Below are 23,032 nucleotides of genomic sequence, written 5' to 3'. Positions count from 1 at the left end.
TGGTAGCCACTGAACACTCAGGGAAAAAAACATGAAATAAACCCTGAACACATTTACTACATGTTTTTTAGCTCCAGCTGTAACCAGAGCATCATGGTATTAGTGTAGGCAGACGTATAATAGTATAATGGTAAGTCAGGTAGGCACCTACCTTGGGAATACACTCCTCAACTGCTCAGCAGCAAAAGAGCAACCTACATGGCTGGCTCCTAATTTCAGTGCTCTGGGTGACTGGAACTGCTACCACTGTACTAACCTGAGATTGCTCTGCTAATTTAGACAGTACCATCTACATTTTGATAGTATCAACCCACCTAAACTCTTACTAGTTTAAAGAAGATGTTTAAAGGCAATTAACAATTAGAAAGGACTGATAAAGCAAGGATGAGCTTTACAACAGAGTAGTTTTTAATGCAAGCACTATGCTCCAGGCCCCATATAGGCACTCCCCACTGTGCTTGAGTTGTCTGCTTCACCATGGAGAAAATTGCTGATTGACCAGGATATTAAATAAAGCGCTGCTTTAGGTTACTGTTGGGAGCAGATGATTTAATCATCTTGGTTTAACAAGGCTTACAATCACAGCACACAGCAAAGACAGGTTTAGTAAGACAACAAATCCCAACTGGGACAAATGGGTCTTGGTACATAGTCTCATCCCCGTAACAGAAAAACTCACCAGGATGGCACAATGCTGCAGTAGTCTTAAACACCCCTGCCAGGGTCACAGCCCTTTGGGGCTAAGCATCATGCCAACATCAAGGAAAACATAACCTTTCCCCCATGGGGCTCTCACCTGATTTGGGACTAGAGGCAAAATATGACAGTGCAAACCATGTGGGGAAGAAGAAGCAGGAGAACAAGGATGAAAAGTGCCCTGAATGCCAGGAGTGGCTATTCTCCATCAGGGACTTTTCTAGGATCTCTTGTCTTTTAAATAAATAGCCTAATGTCTCAAACATTTTATCTCCCATTTTAAGATACTCTGATGTGTCAAGGCTGTGCACAGGGGGAAAGGGATGCAGTGCAAGGCTGTGTTTGACCTCCTGGCAGGGTTCCTCTGTCACTGGGTCCCACCTAGGGATTCAAACCTGCACCACAGCATTTCTCCTGCTGTAGGGCCACTGCAGCATCTCTTCTGTTGTATTGCCTGCATGTCAATCACTGCTCAGGCAAACCAGCTGCACTTGACACGTGGTGTGCCAGGGCAGAGAAGTCACAGCTCAGTACTGCAAATAAGTGGGAAAAGGGCTAAGTTACTGTGGTGTGTGAGAAGCTTTGCATGTAGCATACAGACCCCATGCTGAGCCAGGCAGTCGGTATGCGAGACACAGCAGAGCTGAAATAAAAAGCCCAGGACGTTTGCATCACTGTGTAATCTACACATAACTGTATGGCTGATTTCTTCTTCATGTCACAGCAGAAATGGATCCTGTGAGGGTTTTGACGGGTGAAAGGCCAATGACCTTACAGATTCACCAAAGGAGGCCATGAGTAATGGCAATGAGAAGCTGTTTGTGGGGAGGTAAACAAATAGATGCTGAGCCCTGCGTCCCCCGGCAGACTGGTAATGCAATAATAAACTAGAATATATGTGCAAGCAGGACCAGACTTATGAAAAGCCCTTTCAGCAAGGAACAACCTTGAGCTGACAACCAAGAGAGAAGAGGAGCCACCTAAAAGACTCTAGGAGTGACAGTCATGGGCAGAATGAGGGGCAGAAGTGGTTGAGGACTTCCTCTAAGAGCACCTTTTGAATGAAAAGTTCAGTTTCCTCCAAACTGAAGTTTTCTGTGAAAAACTGCTTCCTTTCTTATGTTTTTCTCCTAGCTTGGTGGCTCCCCGAATATGGCATCCCCTCATCCTGAACTTCCTTCTCTTCTGGTTTCCTGACACCTCATGCACTTTCAAAACCTGAGGAGGTAAGCAAGCAGAAACAATACTTTTGGATTGTTTAAAGTTACTTTTTGCTGGAGGAAGAGGGAAATTAGGAAAAAAAAAAAAAAAAAAAGGGTCATTTTGTGGTTCCCCCCCACTTTTCCTCCTTATTTGGGAAGGGAACTGTCTCAAGGTCAGAATGTTTTGTATGTTGCTGAAGCCAAAAAAAAAGTAATTTTCTCCATCCCTCAACACACATCCCATCCAAAAATATCCAAAAGGCAGGAAAGATACAAATAAAGAACTATCAAAACAAAGGTAGGAGAAAGGTAAAAGACCAATGGACAGGCCTGTTTGTTTTGTATGTTTTCACATTTGAAAGACATTTTTTTTAAGAGGGAACCACAGCATAACATAAAAGAAAGTTTATAGCTGTAATAGTATGCAGGAGTTTGAGCCAACCAGCTCTGTCTAAATGTGCCTGAAGGGTCACCCCAGCCTAGGCAATAGCTTCCAGAACTACAATCCAAAGATTACAACTTTAAAAAACAAGCAAGAAGCTTTGTGTAAGAGTTCCCTATGAGGAATATGAAACAAAAGAAGTTGCTTAAAAGTCTCCTGTGAGCTAAACCACTGTGTTTAGTCCTAAATACTGCACAACCTCTTCCAAGGACAGAAATACCAGAACTCTTTAGTCAAGTTAGTTAGGTAGGGCAGCTACCGAAACAAGGCACAGCCAACAGGAGATGCTAACAGAGTGAAGAGCTGTTGCAGAGCACGGCCATATGGAGCAGAGCTAGTAAAAGCAGTTTGCGGCATGCAGTAAGGTAGAACTGCTGAAGGAGAAGCAAGAGCTAGTGGGAATGACTAGCATGGAGAGGAGCAGCTAGCAGAAACAGGTCATGGTGCCAGATCAGCTCAACATAAATTGGGCCTTGCTACCCAGCAAAACATAATAATCTCAGATCATGAGTGCAATTCATTACCAGAGGGGGAAAGTAACCAGCTGGCTGAGCAGCTGCTCTGTGGAGGAAAACACAGTGAAATTGTTATAGTTATACTTTAGGAACTAGCTATCATTACCCTCTTTGTTATCTGGCTATGTTTTTTCTCACTTCAATGAAAATACCTTTTATTGGCCATCAGTCAAAAGCAATATGAAAGAGGATTGATCACTCTGAGTGACAGGCAGGATCATGAAAAAGCTGGGAGGCCATGTGAGGACATAATTGGAAGGAAAGATCAAGGGAAACAAATGGAGTAGAAAAGAATGACTATTTTGGACTCCTAAGCCAATGCCCAAAATAGTATATTTATTTCTTAGCATAACAGACCCTTATTTCATTTTAGATAGTCCCAATAAATCCTATAAGACCTTTTCATAAGGGGTAAAACTGGAGTAGCAATGACTTCAAGGGTTTAAGAGCAGGGATTTGTGAATCAGACATCCTGACATGAAGAGTTCTAGTCATGAAGCTTTCGGTGACCTTTGACAAGTTGCTCAACATCAACATTTAGAAAACCCATAATCCTGAGATGAAAGAAACCACAATAAGCAAGAAGTACTACTGTTATTGTTACTTCTTAAAGTTACAGGGGAGAAAGTCTTCTGGCATTCCAGCCTACGTTTATTCAAAGACCTTACTTTTCTCCAGGTCCTTGGTGATGATTACTCATTCTAGCAATTGCTAGAATCAAAAAATATACATATTTCTGGAGAAAACTCTATTTTTCCTCCTACTATTTTTGGAGGCCTAATCAGTAACAGACAAGCCTGATTCTTTCTCCTCCTTTGCCACGACAATGACAGCCAACAACATCTTTCAGAAACCATAAACTACACATCATATTTTCAGGGATGCTGACATGCAAACAATCCTGGGATAGAAATAGACAATGAGGACATGGTATATAAGGAGGATGATTCTGCTTAAGTGTAACAGCAAATTTTAGCAGTTTGCCTAGGACTGACTTCCTTGCAGTTTGCTGCAAAGCAAATCCTGGATCAGAAAGGCACTGAGTGGCCTGTCATGATGGCTAAAGGTGCTCTGCACCACACAGGATAGGGCTCTTGCATCCTAATACATCTCACCCAGTATTAGGTAATAAACTGAAGGTCTTGTCTGAAGAGCCTACCTTACCATTATTTCTCTGACATTCAACAGTAAGAGAGGGAAGTATCCAGGGTACAATTCAGATCTTAGACAGACTGTATAATTCTCTGAAGATGCCAGGGTCTCTCTGTTGACTATAAAAAGGAGACTATGCATTAGGCTCCTGACTTGGATGATTCAGTTACACTCCTGAAGCCAGGCAGGATAAATCCAGACCATGGATAGTTGCATCTACCTACAGAGAAATAACTCTATCTTTATATCACCTTCTCCATTTTGTCATACTATGAATTATGTCCTCTTCGTCCACTATGAGGAAGATCCAAAACTTCAGTGAGTCAGTGGGATTTCAAAGGGTTTTCAGAAGGCCTTCTCAGAGGTTCCTAAGCTCTCAGTAAGAATCCAAACATTTGCAGTTCCACAAACAGCAAAACAGACCATCCGAAAGGACCAGGTCTTGAAAGACAGACAGTGCTCTAAACAAGAAAAACACTTTTTGGGACACAAAGGAATTTTTTTTTTCTTTTTTTTTTCCCAGTTCCTCTTCTCACTTCAGTAGGTTCAGAGATCAAGCTGGCTGGTTCAGATTTCTTCAGATCCTATTTCCCAAGACAGCTGTGGAGCTCATCAAAGTGTTCTTGCTCTGCTCGTACATCAATGCTAAGTAAACTTCAGCTGGTAACTGAAGCTGGCCCCTGAAGTTTGATATCCCTAGCACTACTGCTCTGTGTGTAAATTAAAAAGTGATCATTACTATTTTTTAATCAGTGACTCTTTAAAAGCACAAAGAACAGTTGTCTGCTTGGCTTAATAACTATACAGAGGAAGAAAGACACAAAGGTTGTTTTCAGATAATTTCAAGTTACAGTTTAAATCAAATTATGAAGAGGATAGAGTATTGTTAATCAGCAACCCTTAAGGAATTTCCAGAATAAATATCATTAAATGAAAATGTAATAATTTAAACCTATAGTTCTTTGTGAAGAGTTTTGGCACAAAAAATACAAGATAATACCGATCTATATTTAAAGAGCTTTGTCAGAAGTTTAGAACAGAGTTCCTTCTCTCTCACGTGAGTCTGAAGTATTTAAAGCAATTCATTACTTAGGCTGATAGTCTGAGACATCTCTGAGGTGTTCTTGTACCATACACTGATCACTAGTAACAGGGTGCAAATGTGACTGCCTGGACAGAAACACAGAGCCTAGCTCTATAGCAAGAGCCATTGTCTGAACATGCTCAAATACCCAAGTGCCACATATTTGTACTCCTCGCTTGGGAAGTTGTGCTGTGGCCCTTCAAAGAGCAGATTTCTATGCCAGAGTCACTGGTAAAGAGGAAAAATGCATGTTATTTCTTTCAGCTGTGTACTTTTTCCATGAACCCTGTCCTGTTTGGGTTGGACAACCCTGAGTGCACTGTCCATAAGTGTTCTGTGACTTTGCAAGCTAAAGGAACTAAAGAAACATCCATATGAAATCACCAGAAACTGAAGAAATATGTGGGCAATATTCTCCTTCCTAGCATGGCTGCCTTGTGCAGCAAATCCAACACAATCTGGTCATTGAGTAATAAGGATTGTATAGCTGTGCAGCGTGCTCTTATTCTACTACTCTCTCTGCTGCCACCAGAGCTTAGAGATACATATATAGCCAGCAGAAATCATCTGAAACTCCTGCATAATTCCATGCCACTGTGGGTTCAAATTAAGGAATGACGGTCCTTTTTTAACAGTTCAAAATAAGCAACTAAGTCACTCAGCAACCCTTGTGTTATTTAAATAGCCATGTCATTATTAATTCTTTTCATAATATCTGCAGGATACTAATCAGCACAAATATACCACCACTTCACTTTCAAATCAGTGTCAATGTTGGTTACTTGTTAGTCCTCCTCAGAAGATGAGTGGGGCCACAAATCTCTTCATTGCCTAGACTTGCACTCACATTGCCTGAAAATGTGCCAGATCCTTTGGCAGGAACAAAAGGAATGGAATGAAAATTGCTCTAAAGAAGTGGTTGCCAAGATGTTTTATTGCATGGTCTGTGACGAAGAATGGATGGAAACAAACAAACAAAAAATCCTTTTACTACAAATGTACCATCCTTTACTGCATAAATAATAAGGCAGACAAGTACTAAATAAGAGGCTGTTAGAGACATAACGTGGGTTTGGAAACGTGCACATCTTATTAAGTTAGTCCTTTAGAGCTATGTAGGTAAAAGTTGTATGGTGATCTATCAGAATTGTGTGGTGAAATATTTATATCAGATAATAAACCAGGTGTGGAAACTCTGGCCTCAACAATTGCTGGAAGGACAGGGTTAGTGAAAACAGAGGTATTTATCTCTCAGTCACAGATAACAAAAGGTTGTTTTCTCTCTTGTTACATCCCATTGGGAGAAGGTTGCCAAGTAGTTTTACCAGTATTGACTCCTGAGTTCCTTTTTCATTAATTTTTGGGGACAATACAACCATAGTTAGAACCTCTACTCATTATCAAGTAATACTTCAACCTTATTGCTGGTAAGGTCACATATACCTTCTAAGCTCAGAGAAAGTACAGCAGTAATACTTTGAAAATGTAAACATATAAGTGACAAACATTAAACGCATCTCATTACTTGATAAATTTACCAAAGGGGCTGTGAAAATTCTCTAGGATGCTTTGAATTGTAATGTTTTAATTAGTGATTTGTCAGTGGAAACTATTTACAGGCTAAATCTGCTCAGATGGCACACAGAGCATGTGATGTATTTTTGCCGGGTGGTGTGGCTGAAGTCATATGGTAGTAAATATAATCTTGACTTGATTATAATGTTCTTTTTTCTAAGCAATTGTTTACAAATAAATCCCTTGTTTTACAAGACCCAGTGAAGGTATTATTGTAAACAAAGCATAAAAGGAGATATATAGTCTGATTTCTTCTGTCTTTGAAACAAACTATGACAAATTGGAAAACTACAGAATGTTGCAGAACTCTTCATTGCCTTGAAGTGATCAAAACAACTGAGTGTATCCGTGCATGTGTGGGGGGATGTACAGACTTAATCCTCTAAAATCTTGTGTGAGAGCTAAATGAATCATGAACTGCCTTGAATATCCTAGCATTCTTCTGCAAATGGACTACGTATATCACATGCACCACATGAAGTGTTCAGCATTCTCAGATAGTGTATGGAGACAGACAGATGTTGGCAGGACAGTTTTACATACAAATGATGTCAGGATCATGCCCTGATCTGTTTTCTTGGCCACTAAAAGCCAGACACTTTACAAGTTAAAGTGCTTGGTTATGAAGAGAGACAGCCTTTCCGCTGCAATACTTCGCAGTCTCCCACAGCAATGGCAGCTGGTAAGTGTAATGATATCAGTATGGCCACGTGGCCTTTCTATCCATCACCAGAGGCAGACAACCACACAGGGAAACCAAAGCTATGCCCATTAATGTATCTAGGCATGAAGCCAACAGAACGCAAATCCACAAATTTAGAGAAATCCAGGTAAACCTGACACTGGCCTAGCTTCACCTTTCCAGTAACCAAGAGGATTTGAGACATCAGTACAGCTGGTATGGCAACAGTCCTAGCCTTCTTAGTACATGCCTACCCTCTTGCCAGTAAGCATTTGTTAGTATCATTTTGCTATTTACTACTGGTCTTCATCTGGCATGATGCGCTTGTTCCATTTTGCTATGCAGAGCCACCACAGCTAACTCAAGGCTTTGTACATAGCCAAGAAACTCCACCAGCACACAGAATACCTCTACATCCACCTATTTTCCAGCTCTTCCTTTACAGGCAACCATCACAACCAAAGTGAAGCAAGAAGAAAGCAGCACCAGCAGTGACTTTGAGAGAATCATGTGAATCTGTGGAAGAAAAGGCTGCCTAAGCTTAGCTGTCAGGCTAAGTGTTGGTGTGTATGTATGGAAATTAGGTAAAGACTGAGAATTTCCATGAGAAGGAATGAAGCCTGCAGAAGAGTAGCAGTTTGACTACTCTGCCACGAAAGTGCTTTAAAATACCAAGTTCGAGGCTTGCACAGACCATTTCAATAATGCATTTGATGGGTCTCCATATTCCTTCTACTTTAATAGGTAAGCTTCAGGCTTTACAGCTTCAGTTGAATGAGTTTATGAAGTGAGAGAATTCAGACAAAATTCTTGCTCATATGAAACAAAGGGAATGGGGGAGGCAATGGGGTGAAGAACAGTGTTAAAAACTTACTCCAGCTATTTTGAAGGCTGCTTGGTAACATCTGCTCATGGTACAACCCTCATGCTACCCTTGCTTGTTTCACAGTGTTGCTCTTCACGGGGGCAAAGGGAACATATTAAAGTGGAGGAATGCATGCAGAGGCAGACAGGGTAAATCAGGATGTAACAGTGGAAAGCAGTGGAAATTGGAGACAAGGTGAAAACAATTTCAAATTTCAACAGAAATGGAAATGATGTTAATTTGCTGGTAAATAGTCTGCAGAAGGGGAAGACGCAGAGCAGAGAGGGGCAAAAAGGAAAAGCTACCAAAAATGGGCTGAAGCTTCTGCAGGAATTACAGAATATTACTATGAATGTCAATGGGATCTTTTTCCTCCCTTGGAGGACAGAATCTCAGCACCTCCTCCCACAACTGTGTTCTAAAAGGATCAAAGGATTCAGCTCTTCCCTATCTGAAATGATAGAGAACTTCTAAAAAACGACTGAAGCAATGAAGTATTTTACACACTCGGCAATCCAACATTTTTATAATGATCCTAAATATTTTTGGTGTTAAAAGAGTTCCTTGTCAGTTCCTGCCTGTGTAGAGCTTCATAACAGCTCACAAATTGTCTTAACTGCTATCCCTTTTGTGTGAATGGTGCTCCATTTCCTGTGAAGGCTGTAAATGCAGTTTCACACCATTTATATTGTTTCCTTCTTTAAAATTCCGTGTGTTCATAACTCATTGTCCTTAACACACCATTATTTACCTTGGTTCAGATGTGCAAATTGATGTAATTGTATTAATACATAGATGTAATAACAATCTTGTAAAATATCCGATGGTGTGAGGTAGTGATTACTTCCAATGTTATTTCATACTGTAACATTTCTTACATTAATATTGTAACTTGGCTATCCACAGTGTTTAAACTTTCTTTTTTCTACAGCACAACTTGTATTTTGATTATGACATGACACTAAGGATACCTGACTTTCTATCTCAGAATAAAAAATACTCTTATTTCTTTTAATCCATCATTTTCAGTGTTTTCAGGTTTTGTGCAGTTCAAACTAAAACCCAGCTAGAATCAAAAGGATTTCCTCGACAGTGTGAAACTATCTGAGAACACAGCCCTGAGCTGCCGGTCATGCATGTAGTCTGGCCTTGCAAATGATGCAGAATACACCCAGGAATGACATAAATGAGCCCTCTTTAACACAGCTTAACCTTTAAATCTAGCCCAAAAGGCACACACTTGGCCTACATAAAGCCTTCATCCAGCTAACCAGTTTTGCAAGACCTCTCTATGAACACTTGATATTGCATGCCTAAATACTTGATCCCTCTGGCAAGACTAACTAGAGTAGTTAGGTGAGAAATTATTATCTCTCAAGATTCATAAGAATCTCTTCTTGGAGAGGTGTCTTTACCAAAAGCTATTAATGCAATTAATGGCAGACTGAGAGGATGCAAAATAATCCTGGAGTCTGTATTAAGAACATACAACGCAACAAAACCTGTCCCTATTCATATCTCCTTTTAAGAAAAGATTGATACAGAACAGTTGACATGAAGAGAAAGGTATAGATGAACAAGTGAGGGAGTGTTAAGTTCTGACATGGAGATCATCTTTCACCAGAATTTTTACTGCACTGGCCAACAGCTGGAGAGCCACAGGACATCCTGGTAGGGAAAACTGCATCTGTGAGAACATGCTTAATTTTGAGCTGGGTGGAAAGGGAAGAGGAACATCTTCCTTAGAGAAACTACACTGTATCATTACTTGTCTAGAAAACAGCAAAGTCTAATAAACTCGTGACTCTCCTGTCAGGATTTGTTCTCCCACATCTTTTCTTTTTAGACTTGAACCAGGAAGAACTCAGTTAAAGGTTATTAAATTTTGACAAGGCAACAAATTATTATAGATCAATGTTACTTATGATTAGTGACAACGTACAGGTAGACAGCTTCACCTGCCAACTGATGGGCATTTAACAAAATAAGCGTAACAGGAACTGCACAACTGATATACGAGGCGATTATTTTCAAAAAAACCACCATCAACCTACTCGGATATCTTTCTCCTCCTCATGGAATCTACACTTCATATTTCTGTTTAGCTGATCATTTCACTTATGAGTTACAAAGCATTTATCTTGAATAGTACAGATGTTTAGTGAACAGAATGATTCATCTCTTCCTCTTTACTTTCTAAGCAGGACAAAGAGATGCCTCCAGTAAGTGTATGCTAGGATAGAAACATGTCTGTCATTAAGTTGTTGCTTTCCAGATAATAACTACCCATTAAGAGAAAAATTTTGAAAGATTGCTGCCAACAGAACTCACACAGAGTAATGCTCTCTAAAGTGACTGTATTCCAGTGACTCTTACTGCTTGTTTCTTTTCCTCTCACCAAAAGTCACAGTACTTACAAAAGACCTGTTCCTTTTGAAAACCTTTTGAACAGTGACGCAGCCTCATTGCCTTGCATATGTGGGAAGTAAAAGTCTGAATGGGTTTCATGAATGAACCTCATAAACACTTCTACTGATTTCAAAAGATGTAAGAGAGAAAGTTTTGGGTTGGAGAGATTGAACAAAAGTGTAAATCACCCTAGGGGATGAAGAACTCCTAAGATAATATGGATTCTTATTGACATTATATACCACAATTGGAAAAAGCATAATATCAGAATTTACAACCCTTGATTTTTGAGATTTTAACTCCAAAATTGTATTAACTTCATATAATATGCAGAGAGTATTCTAACTGAATTCCGAGTACATGCTCTATTTAATATATAGCTTATGAATTTCATTACCATGCAGTATGTTTACTGACACATAACGAAAGTGAAGTTGCTTAAATTAAGCATCTGTTACATTCAATCCTGGTTTTAGTTATATATATGGCATGAATATTTGTGTGGTTTCATAGGAAAAAAATGAGCAGGTAGAAATTCTGGCAAACTTTTCAAGGCTGCCAGAGAAATGGTCATACATATTTGCAAAGGATATCTACAGCTGCAGTTCTGTCTGTGCTGGTGCACTTCAACTATGGCACTAACAGGACCACAAATTTGCACTTTGAATGAACGTTGCCTGTCTCCTGTCCTTGCTGCTTCATGTTTACTTTGCATGTGACCGCTTTGCCACTCCATCTCCACCTCATTTTTCACTTGCAGGAAGGCAACGATAGAAAGAACCCTAGGGACATTAGAATGCTCCATAAACATGATTAGAACACTCAGCCTCTTCATTTAAAGCAAGTACCATATTGCTACCAACATCTGCTTCGGGCTGTAATGGGGCCCTTAAACAAACCACACCATCCTGAACGAGCAGAGCCCTGTAACATCTGTTGCTTGTGCTTGCATATTTGGCAGCTACAAACATGGCTTTTCATAGTCACTGTCAGTTACGCTGTTGTGCTGGTATTCAGACGGATTCCTTCGGGAGAGAAAAGTTATTCACCTGGAGCCTAAGTTCTCAGAGGTGAGCCTGTACTGTATAAACTGTATTTCTGTGAGGTGGGCTCTGCACATCAGGGTGTGCAGTTCATTTGAGCCAGCAAACTCATAGCACAAGTACGTGGACTCCATAAGTGGTAATAATGCAAAGATCATCTAAAACACCACCACTAAAAGGCCTGTATCTGCATTGTTTCCATATAGGAAGGTGAAATACACCACAGTTAAATTGCTTTTTACACTTGAAATTCTTCTTTCTATTAAACATTACTTTCTCAAGAACAGTAGAGTACCTACAGCTCACTTGTGAAAAATTAACTGCTGAAAATAGTGTCACATTCTTGTGGGGAATGGACTGATCAATAATCAATGGACTGATTGATGATTTCCAACATGAAACTGAGAGGTACTGAGAGGTGCTGAGAGGTGCATTAAGATTTTAGCATATTTCTAGCATAGATAGAGCTGCATGTGACATCTTGGTTATGGCAATATCCTCTAGATGAGTCACTAAACAATCTTTATGACTGCAAAGAAAGGGCCATTCTTTATCTTCTTTAGTAATGGTATTACCTGTTGAACATCCTGCTGGAAAACACAGAGCTGCAGCCTTTGATGTAGCCGGACCTTTCTGTGTTGCCAGATGCTCTCTAGGCGCCGCTGGTGATGCAGGACTTCATGTACCACATCCAACACCTGGTGAACAGCCTTGGAGTAGTTTGCAGTAGCAGTGAGGGATTCAGAATTCCCAGGACTCAAGGGACGCTGTAGAACATCCAGCAAGGCTTTTCCATCCTGGCTCACCTGAGTGAAGAAATAGGTCTACTTCACTGTACTGATACTTAAACATCCAATAGCTGACAGAAAACAGTCTAGCTGATGCTTTTTCTCCTGTGTGTTTTCCTTATTTTAGTCAAAAAGGAAGAAAGACCTCATAACATCTCTTTTTGACTTGTACTTACACATTCAGCACTTGCCTTCGCTTCCTAGTGGGCCTGCTGTGTCACTCAGCAGGAGCACAGATACTGCCCTGCTGGGACTGCATACACAGAGACAGAGATCCCAAGACTATATTACGTTCTGACACTCGGGCACTGAAAATTCTTGACATATGCTAGTTGATGACAGGTGGCATTTGCAATAGCGGGCCTATTTTTGTGAGGAGGTGGCATTTTAAGAGAACCACAGATGGCAGAGTTATTCATATTCTGTATGATAAGGGAGAGCCCTTTCTTCGTAGGATTACTAAGTATGTACATACGTTGAGAAGTGTGGCATTCTGATTCTGTATTTCATTCAGTGGCTGTGAAAAATAAATTAGTACATGATAGCGATTCTTTTCTTCACCAGGAACAGCTCAGAAGGACCTATAATCTCCATTTGCAATGGGCTACAAAGTTTGCTGGCAAATGCAAAGCCCTCTGCACACATGTAACCTTTTTTTGAGCAAATTAAAACACATTTTCAGATGCAAAGGCATTTGGGCATTAAAAAATCCCAGAATGTCAGATTTTTTAACACCAGATTTTTTCCTGGAACATTCCTGGAGCATTTTCATATTGCAGGGACAAAATGAAAAATGGAACCATAAAAACCAAACTGCTATTAACAAGTGTGTGCATGCACAGTTTCTCTAAAAACAGCTTTTTGAAATATTTTTCAGTTGCAGATTGCAAAGTTAAAATATTTTTTTCAACAGAAATGGTAAAAGAGGACATTATTTGAATCCCTTTCTCATCCCAGCCCACTTTTCTCTTTTACCTCTGAAACAAACTGCAGTGAAAATGACAAGATTTTCTGAAAAGTTTTTATTTCTGTGCAATCACAATCACCAATCTTGCCAGAGAATGGCTTAATGAATGTTCTTCATCCAGTTTAAACTTTGAACATTATCAGTCAAAGTTCAAACACATCTCAGGGATTTCCAAGTCTCGTTTATTTCTGTATTATAAGTTGCTTGTTCAAATGTAGCAAATACCCTTTAATACCCAAACCTGTGTCTTTTGGCAAGCCATGCTACATCCCAGTCTGCTGTAGCAGTGTGTATCTGGTGCATTTTCAGAGAAATCAAGAGACCCTTTGAGATTTATACTGGCAAAAGCGGGAGTCAAATCTCGTCATACTTACAACTATTAGCTGGCCTTAAGCAGATCCTTGGAGATTTTTTAAATATTCAGGGCAATTTGGAATTTGATCAGGAAATATCTGGAGAGTCCATAGGGACTGGCTTTCCATACTCAAATTGAGTTGCTGCTGAAGACCAGCTGGAACAATTTGCACATGCTGAAGCCTTCTGGGGTCACAGACGGAATGATTGTACTCACCAACAACAGTGGATAGTGGTGATATGAGGGAGGATTTTAGGAGGAAACACTGAGGCACAGGTGTTACCTTGGCAACATTATGGAGGTGGCAATAGCTGCTAGTCAGGAAGCAGCAGCTTCTAGACAGGGAAGGAGACAAGGCATACTACATCCTATTTTATCTGTGGGAAGATAATCAGCAACAATTTAATCACTGGGAACCGGAAACCAAGGCTATGCACACACCTGGGAGCAGCTTATTAGACCAGAAACTCACTCTGTGCACTGGCTAAATTCACTGTGTGAATTCACTATGTTCCTGTTACTGGCCTTTGGCTTACATTTAGTCTGAATCTGTCCCTGGGTGGTGTTACAATGCTTTTAGTATAGTCCCTGCTGGTTTACACTGATAGAAATCACAGCAGAATCAGGATTAACAATAAAGTTTCAAAAGTTTACCAGTCAGAGATATGTGATTGCACAGACAATATGACAGACATGCTTTACTCAGGACAACTTTCCTGGAAACTTTGTGCCATAATATAGACCTATTCACACCTACTCCATCTCCCAAGTGCAGGCCCTGCATGTCAGTTTTTTGCCTCCCAGAGGTATAACCCTGCAATTCTTCCATTTTGAGGGGTCAGACCCTTGGGTGAAATATTCTGTATACTAATTATGACTGATCAAAACACCAGACTAAATTCAGTCGTCTTACAAAAAAGTGGTCTTCCAGAGCTGACTAGTGGGTGAATATGACCAGCAAGGCCTTTACAGTAAACAGTCTCAGTGGTAGCAGCAATGCAGAATGAAAACCTTGTTTCAAAGGCAACAGCTTGTACACCCCTGCTTCGTCCAAAGCTAAAACAGGACAATGTTCTCCCAGATTTGTGGTGCAAGGGACAGAGTGAGTACACTTCTGCATTCTCTCTTACTCCTTTTTCTTCTATAGGATTTAGGCTTTTATCTATGGCATGATAATTTGTTCCTGTTGTCTGTCTAAAAAGCCTCAGAGATTACAAGTTATGATTTTTCCTGGATGGGCACAGCCTTCCAGTTATTCTCTGCTCAGCCAGAGATAAACACCAGACTTCGAGTGGTTGTGTTGTCCTGCTAATAATCATTAACACAAATCAGAGGCTATTACAAGTGTTCTCCTGCTCTCCAATTTACATGCTTGTCCCATCACGCTGGAGTAAATACATGCAAGGAGCACAGTGACAATCAGGTAACCGGTGGTACTCAGTATTCGCAAGGATTACACACATATTCCAGGATTTCATATCTTCTGAAGCTCTGAAGTTCTTTGGCTTAAAAAGTTTCTTTTCTGAAAGTATTTTTGTTGTGAATATTACTGCATTCCCAATCAATGGTCACGGAAGGCTTGTGTTCTCAGAGTTCACCAATGAACAGATTTCGGAAAGGAAGGGAACAGCTTCACAAATAGAGAAGCTAGCTACCAACTGTGCTTTTTCAGTCATTTGCATGTTCTCCTTAAAACTGCAAAAATAAATCACCAAATCTCTTTTCACGTGAATCTTTTTAATTTTTCAAGGACTGTGCAAGGAGACAAGCTTAGTTGCACCACTTCACTTACATCTCACAATGTATTTTTAAGAAGTATTGCAAAAGTCTTAAAATGAATGGACCTGCACCCAGCATGACTTGCAGTCCCTGTAAGGTGTAAGTGCCAGTGCTGCATTTGTCAAAACAAATTTGACCATTTCTCACTTATTTTGAAAAGTACAGAATTGCTGCTGGACTCTCTGGGAAGGTTTAACTCACCACCTGACACAACACACATATACACTCCTATCATATGCTGATATTCCTGCATTTTGACTTCATGGTAGGAAAAGGGCTAGGATGGGCAGTATACAAATGTTTCTGTAAGAAGTTATGTGATCTTGGGTAAAACAAAAAATAGATTTTGTTGTGCTAGTGGAATTATCTCCATCGATGTTGAATACATAGCTGGAGAATAAGTTAAAATCTGTAGATATCCTACATAGTGGGCCAGAAAGACCACCAAAGCAGTGACTAGACTAATGGTGCTGTCTGTGAAACAGCTACAATTTGCACTAGGGAAAAAAATTGGTCTTTAGAGCAAATATATTGCCACTTGATTCTCAGAAGAAGGAAGGCCTGTTCTACCAGCAGCTTGGCTTAGCACAGGAGAGGATTGCTTAGCTGTGGATTGCATATCAGGCCCATGATCTCTGCCTCCACTATTTCTGAGCTTCACTTAAGTGCAATAAAGGAAAGAAGGCAAATAATTATAGTTACAACCATGGCAAGATGGAAAAAAAAAAGAGCCTCCCTATGATTCTTTGGGCGTCTCTTCTTAGGTTCCTGCAGTGAATCTGAACTGCTTTGTTATACTCTAACAGCACAGAATAGGCCCATATATCCTATTAAATGTTAATTAATAACCTATTAAATATCCATATAAAATCATTATTCCAAGGAATGTTCATTCTATTCCAAATCTCTTAGAATTACAGAAATAGCAACAGAGATTTTCAATGACTGCAGGAAAAGAAAGGAAAGAAAAACTACAATTTTCATCCCACCATAGAGAGCTCTGAAGGAAGAAACATTATTTTCTATAGGCAAGGGGCATTATCTAGATTGGAGAAATAGGCATGTGGATAGGAGGCAGGACTCCTAAGGCTTTTCAGCTCACCATGTAGCTGTGGGAAAAGGGATGAACATCTCTGAAATAACAGACTGTAACCTTTCTGGGTACTTATTAGTAAAATAATACAGAAATGTTTTAAACAGCTGTGTCTGTGATAAGTTATAGCTTTCTGAGGAAGCGTCAGCAAAAGCAATATGCATGTAAAATGTTAGTTTTGGTAATGAGTTTTAAATTAATTTTAATTTCACAAAAACTAAGATTGGGGCTGATAAACAAAATGTTGGTTTCAAACATTATTATTTTTTATTTAATCCCAATTTGACCTCGTTTTTAGAAATAATTTTTAAATGCAATCAAAAAAACTTAGTTTCACCTGACTAGGCACATATATAAAATTCACAGTTGCAACTAGAGGTCAACAGGACTGTTCTGTGTTTACTCACACAATCCGCTGTTCCTGAGAAGCTTGATTATTGAATAAGGAATTGCCCTTTGTGATTGCAACCCAGACTTGCTCATTATAACTGACTAACTTCCAAATTCTTGCAGGTGTTCGGACAATAAGAGATTTCTATGTCACATTCCTTACATTCATCATTAAGGTATCTGCACAACTTCACTGTGTATGTACGAGTGCCTACCACAAAGCCTAGATTAGCAAATCCTTTTTTCTTCTATGTTATACTATAGATTCTTCCAACAGCATGATGACCAGAGCAAGGCCTGAGCATGGAGGAGAGCTGTTATGTTCTGTTCTGGAGTCTTCACTTGGTAACTAAGTAAGTAAAGCAAGCACTAGCACAGTCCTCCAGTCCAGCCTGGAAAACCCTTCAAGGAGCAAAATCCCTTGATACCCAGAAAGACAGTCAAGCACAGCACAGTACAGGGAAATGAAAATTACAACTAAACCCAAGCATTCAGGTGATCTGTGCATTACTTTCCAACAATCTTGAGTCCTGGAGACATGAATAACAGAATAGAGCGGATAATGTACATGGCTTCCCAGGGTAATTTGCAGGTCGGCCCATGCCTGGGGTGAACATCTAGACTAGCCTTATTCCTAAAAGGAGTCTTCTCAGATGCCAGGGAGGTCCTGTAGCCTTTTTGCAAAATAAAGTGGACTAAACACAGACCCTGGCCTGCAGAGGCAGATGCACTGAATGTTGGCTGTTTGTCAGTAGCTTTTATTTCATGCTGCAGCCTGGATGGGGGAAAAAGCAAGTGAAGAATTTTATGGGTTTTTTTTTACAAAATGCCAGAGAATATGTTTTAGTCTTAGCATCCTTGGCACCCTCTTTTAAAGGAAAAAAACACATACCCTATTTAGGTCTGAGAGATTTGACAACAGTATGTACAAATAAATCTGACGTGGCTCTTAGGGACATGGTTTAGTGGTGGACTTGGTAGTGTTAGGAAGATCTTAAGGGTATTTTCCAACCTAAATGACTCTAGATTCTATCTAAAGCACAGTCTTTTGCAGCATTCATTGTAATGAGGACCTGACATCTCTGTGACTTTGTATATTGAAGGAAAAAGCCTTTGGCATCCTCTGTTGCCATTAGCACACCTGGCTAGAGCCAGGACTCATTCACATAAGGAAAGCAAGAGGAGTAAAGCTACTGGTGGCTTAAAGGGGTACCCTCTTCAGCAAAGGCAGTGAAGCGGCTCTTCTTTGGGGTGTGAACACTAGTTCTAGATTTCATTTCTGTATCGGGTTTGTCCCTCAGATTTGTCCTTTTGTGCCCTTGCAAGCAGATTGCTGGGAGTAACCTCCTACAGCCTGGGATTAGATCTCACTCCTTTGAAAAAGTTGCAGAAATGGAAAGCACAACCTATCTCATTTAGAAAAGCTAAGCTCCAAAATGCAAATACCTGTTGCCACCTAACAGATACTCACATTTTTCTCTGGGAAGCACATACCTCTGTGTAGGCCTGTGTTACTTGTTCATACAGGGTCTGATGATGATGGATGGCCAGTTCCAGGTCTTGCATTTCTGAGGGGAGGCCTCCTTCACTGCACATTTTGCACCAGGCATCCACACCTGAAAGGAACTGAAACAATTCCAGGAACAATGAGCAACAGTGACACAGAACATCATCTCATCAACATTAGAAAACTTTGTTTTCAGAGTGCCACGTATGACTGCAGCAAGGACTGAGGAAAACGTAACAGTTATAAAGGAGTCCTTCTGAGCACCCTGGAAGAGCACATGCCTGTCACCTCCTCAGTACCTGAAGAACACCTAGCTCCAAAGGAATGTTTTCTGTTTCTTCTGGATTAAAAACAAATGCTCCTTTAACAAGGCTCACAAAACACCCATTCTAAGAGTCTTTGCATACCATGCAGGGAGGTCACAACATTGCATTCCAAAAAGGGAGGCTGCAACATAGTTAGAAAAAAACATAATCGTGAGGCACAAAAGGGCACAGTTACAGCTCCAGCTGTATTTGGCATTGTCTCAGCTGTCAATCTTCCCTCAGTTGCTTACCTGTCCTTAACACTACTGATTTGAGCAATAGAAAACTCCCATTAAAATCAACGCTGACATTCATTTCAGTGAAAGGCAGACAGTCTGTATTCAAGCAGTTCCCAACCAAGGGCCAACTCAGTGGGATTGCTAATAGGATACCAAGGCTTTAAACTCCTGGGTCACACATTTGATTCTGGCCCAGGTCAGCAGCGATCAGATACCATTACCATCTGACAGCTGCTAAGCAGCCAATGCAAAATGAGCTGCTGGTCTCAGTCCAGTTCCTGGTGGGCAGACATCCACGAAAAGGGAGAAAAATATCATTGCTGTTGCAGTTGATATGGTTTAGCACCTTGGTTGGAAGCCTTAACAGACAGCCAGAAACTGAATGGCTTCAGGGAGCAGAGGAATGGAAAAAAATATTTTTCCACTCTTAAAGGCCTCCAGATCAGTGCTGATCCACTTTGGCAGAACAAATTGGGGAAGCTCTCCTGGGTGCTGCCTGTTCTGTAAAAGAAAAAGGAATTTAGTCTCTAAGGTTCCCATCCTGTTTTTCTTTTAAGCAGGCCTTACTCCAATGACACAACTCACATGTTCGTATTTTGTCCATACTAACTGCCTAATGCCACCTCATTTCTTCTCATTAATATTTTCTCTTCCTCCATCTTTCTGTTAAACCAGCCTGCCATACTTTGGGGCTATTTATAAAAAAGAACAGCTAATTATACAACAGATGTAGTGCCCTGTAGGGTGAACGAATAATGCCACACAACCACCCTCAGAATTACAGCTTTATCCACTCCTGAAGTGTTCACCTGTGGCTTGTTAGGGAAGCACTTGCTCACAGCATGAAGGGCTGTGAGATTCAAAGCAAAGAATTTAAATTCAACTCCGGCTCTAGCATCAGCATCCTTTTTTATTAGCAGTGTAAAGCTATTCACCATCCTGCTGTGTAATCAAGGCTATAAAGTGTTTGCATTGTAAACACTTCTTTTCAGTGCACAAAGATTCCGTGACAAAGATGAATTCCGAAATGTTCATGTCTACAAAGTACAAATCTACCAGTGAAAATCGTGCTTTCTAGAAGACTGGAGGCAAGGATGGCAGGTTCTCTGTGTTGGTTTGACTCCTGATCTGTTGAATCTCTTCAGATGAAATCTCCAAACACCCTTGCATAAAGCTGAAGTCATCATATTTTGTGCCAAGGTAGTGGAATTCACATCATTTCCTATGCAGTTTTAAGAGCATGGAGCTGAGATCAATCCCTTTTGGGGCTGTTACATGAACCTCTTGGTTGAAACAGTGAACAAAACCCCTTTACACCTTATAGACCAGTGCTCCTGCTGCTGGAATCACACTGTTACAGCTTGAATCAAAACTGCTGAATTCTACAAATTTTAGTACAAGCTCTTACAGTCATATACCACCATATACCCAGACTGTGATTTGCACAGTAGGTGGGAGAAGTCTCAAGAAGATCCTATGCACATAACCACATTTCCACCTTGTTGTCTCACATCTATCTTTCTTTTGCGTATCTATTGTATACAAGCAATGTCACACCAACAATTACATCGGTAATTTCACTTCTGCCACTAGCAGGAGCAGTTGACATCATCTGTTTTAAAAAGTTTTAAGAAATGCAGACTGTCAGTGTTTGATACCCTGAAACAGTGCATAGTGGTCTGTGCTGCATGTGTAGATTCACACAGGGAGAGCAAATGTTTTTTCTCTAAGGATTTTTGCAAAGTGTTAGTTCTTACCATAGGACTACTGATTTGGGTATCTTGAAAAAAGCAGCTATGTTAATTTTTATTATTTTTCACAGACTGTGGCAGGCACAGAAAACTTTATTAAATGTAACCCTTCATGCTAGAAACATATTTATATCACAAAATTATCATTTGACTGAGTTGAAAAAAGATGCATCTAAAATTGTAAATTGCTAACTGTCAGGCTGGAACAGGAGCTGTTACTGTCCACTGGATACTCAATACCATTGAAATTAATTGCTTAAATTTCTAGTTAGCCCATAGACTGGAATAGCTCCCACTGGGAACAAAAAAGTTCCTTAAATATGGTTTGAAATGACAGCCTCCAATAATTGTACATGTTTTTCAAGACTTCAGGAAAGATTAAGAAAAATTTCTCCTAAAAAAGTCCCTAAGGTACGTTTGTGCCTCTGATCCAATCCAAAAGTAACTTTAAAGTAATGACCTACACTTACTCCTGACTCACAACCTATTCACCTAAGTTGCAAATTCTGTATTAGGTCAGGTAATAATGTATGTACTCAGACCACTTCTTACTAGCTTTCCTCAGGGACCGGTATGCTGTATCACATGGTTGCTCCAAAACACAGCTCAGACATTTTGTAGTCCATATTTCTCCACATTTTTTTCATGGTCCTTGCCTATTGCTTGCTAGGCTTCTGCATGGAAGCTGCAGGATAACCAGGGTGGTTCTCCTAGGCCCTGGAGAAATTGAAAGCAAACTTGTGTACTTTCATGCTCCAGAGTGGGTGTGGAGAAAGATGGGAAGGCAGCCATGAAACTGTTTTCCTCAGTGACCTATAATATCTCTTGATGCCCTGAATTTTTTGTACAAGGCTAATTGTGTATTTCCTGTTGTTGTTTCTGGAATTTCCCTATCTAATGCAGAAGTTATCTTGGTCTTATCCCTGCATCTTATACGTATCAACTGGCTTTTCCTTTCCTCCCTTTCCTCAAATTCTTCCTCCCTTTTTTCTTTTCCTCTCTTCTTAATTTCCTTTCCTCAGATAGGGGAGTTCAGGATGTGCTTAGAGATCCAGGCAGAGATGAGAGATGAGAACAGTAGTCTTCCTGGTTGGGGAGTAATGTAGTATGAGACAAATGGTCAGGGGTTGCTCTTCAGAGAATCAGGACAAATGTCTAGCGTGGGCACCTAACACCTACTACCTTAAATAGCAATTCTGCTTGTTCATTTCTGAGGGTAGACTCTGACCCAGAATTAATTGGTTGAGATCTCTCGACTGAAGACATTAATTTGTTCATTCTGACAGGATCTGTAGAGTGAGCATCTTATGAATACTTTAGCACACTTTCAGAGATTACATCCAAGAAAGGGAGGACACCTGGAATGTCTGCTTCCCCCATCTGGCAGTTAATGGGCCAGAATCCATCTGGTGTAAATCAGCACAGTTCTCTTGAAATCACAGTGAGATAAGGCATGTTCTCCTACATTCTCTTGCAACTTTGAATAGACTCAGATGTACCTAAAGATACAGAAGCAGATTCTCTTTTGCACTAGAATATCTCCATGCTAGCATGAGAAAGGGAGAGCGGGTAGGGGGGAAGAGAAAAGAAAAAAAAAAACCCAAACAACCAGGAGATTTGTAGCAGGTGGAATTAAGGGACATTTTGGAAACACCTCCACTGAATATCCTGAGCTGCACCTTGACCTGGATGTAGTGGTTGTTTGGAGTTTAGTTTTGATCAAACACATGTGCTGAAGGAAGCCTGGCTGGAGGCTAAGTTGGCAAGATTTGTCTTGTCTTCCTTTCTTTTCTTTACTTTCCTTTTTTTTCCTTTTTCTTTGCTCCTTTCTTGACGATGGTTTAGTATGTACAAATTGTGTTTAAAAAATTTAAGGAAGACACATGCATGCACACACACAAAAGACAAAAAAGAAAGAAACAAAGCAATAAAAAAAAAAAGCTTTGATCCAGGAACTCATTCAGCCGAGTCCCATTCAACATGCCACATGTATCTGCTGTAAGAGCCAGGAAAGCAATGTGATTCTGAGGCACGTGAAGACAGATATGAGGTTCTATTCCCAGCAGGGTTGACTCAGCCTTTCATCCTTCCAAGCCAGACAAATTGCATTCTGTGCAGCTTTCTGTGTGGGGTCTTTAGGAAAAGACCTTGAAAAACAAGTTGCTTCCTGCTCATCTTTCCTATTACAGAGAT

At 40.3% G+C, this 23,032-nt stretch overlaps 1 protein-coding gene across 1 annotated transcript in view; it reads right to left on the bottom strand.

The window, feature by feature from the left end:
- LOC104833332 (kalirin-like) overlaps positions 1–23,032 on the bottom strand; it is a 164,411-nt gene that overhangs the window by 59,551 nt on the left and 81,828 nt on the right. The window contains exons 8-9 of the mRNA XM_010569924.1: positions 18,532–18,663; positions 12,241–12,471 (exon numbers count right to left, since the gene is read on the bottom strand). Coding sequence (XP_010568226.1) covers positions 12,241–12,471; positions 18,532–18,663 — 363 coding nt within the window. The remainder of the gene's footprint in view (positions 1–12,240; positions 12,472–18,531; positions 18,664–23,032) is intronic.

Source organism: Haliaeetus leucocephalus, unplaced genomic scaffold (assembly GCF_000737465.1).
Source record: "Haliaeetus leucocephalus isolate CR32 unplaced genomic scaffold, Haliaeetus_leucocephalus-4.0 Scaffold1, whole genome shotgun sequence".
Classification (NCBI taxonomy): domain Eukaryota; kingdom Metazoa; phylum Chordata; class Aves; order Accipitriformes; family Accipitridae; genus Haliaeetus; species Haliaeetus leucocephalus.
This window is presented reverse-complemented; position numbering and strand designations above follow the sequence as displayed.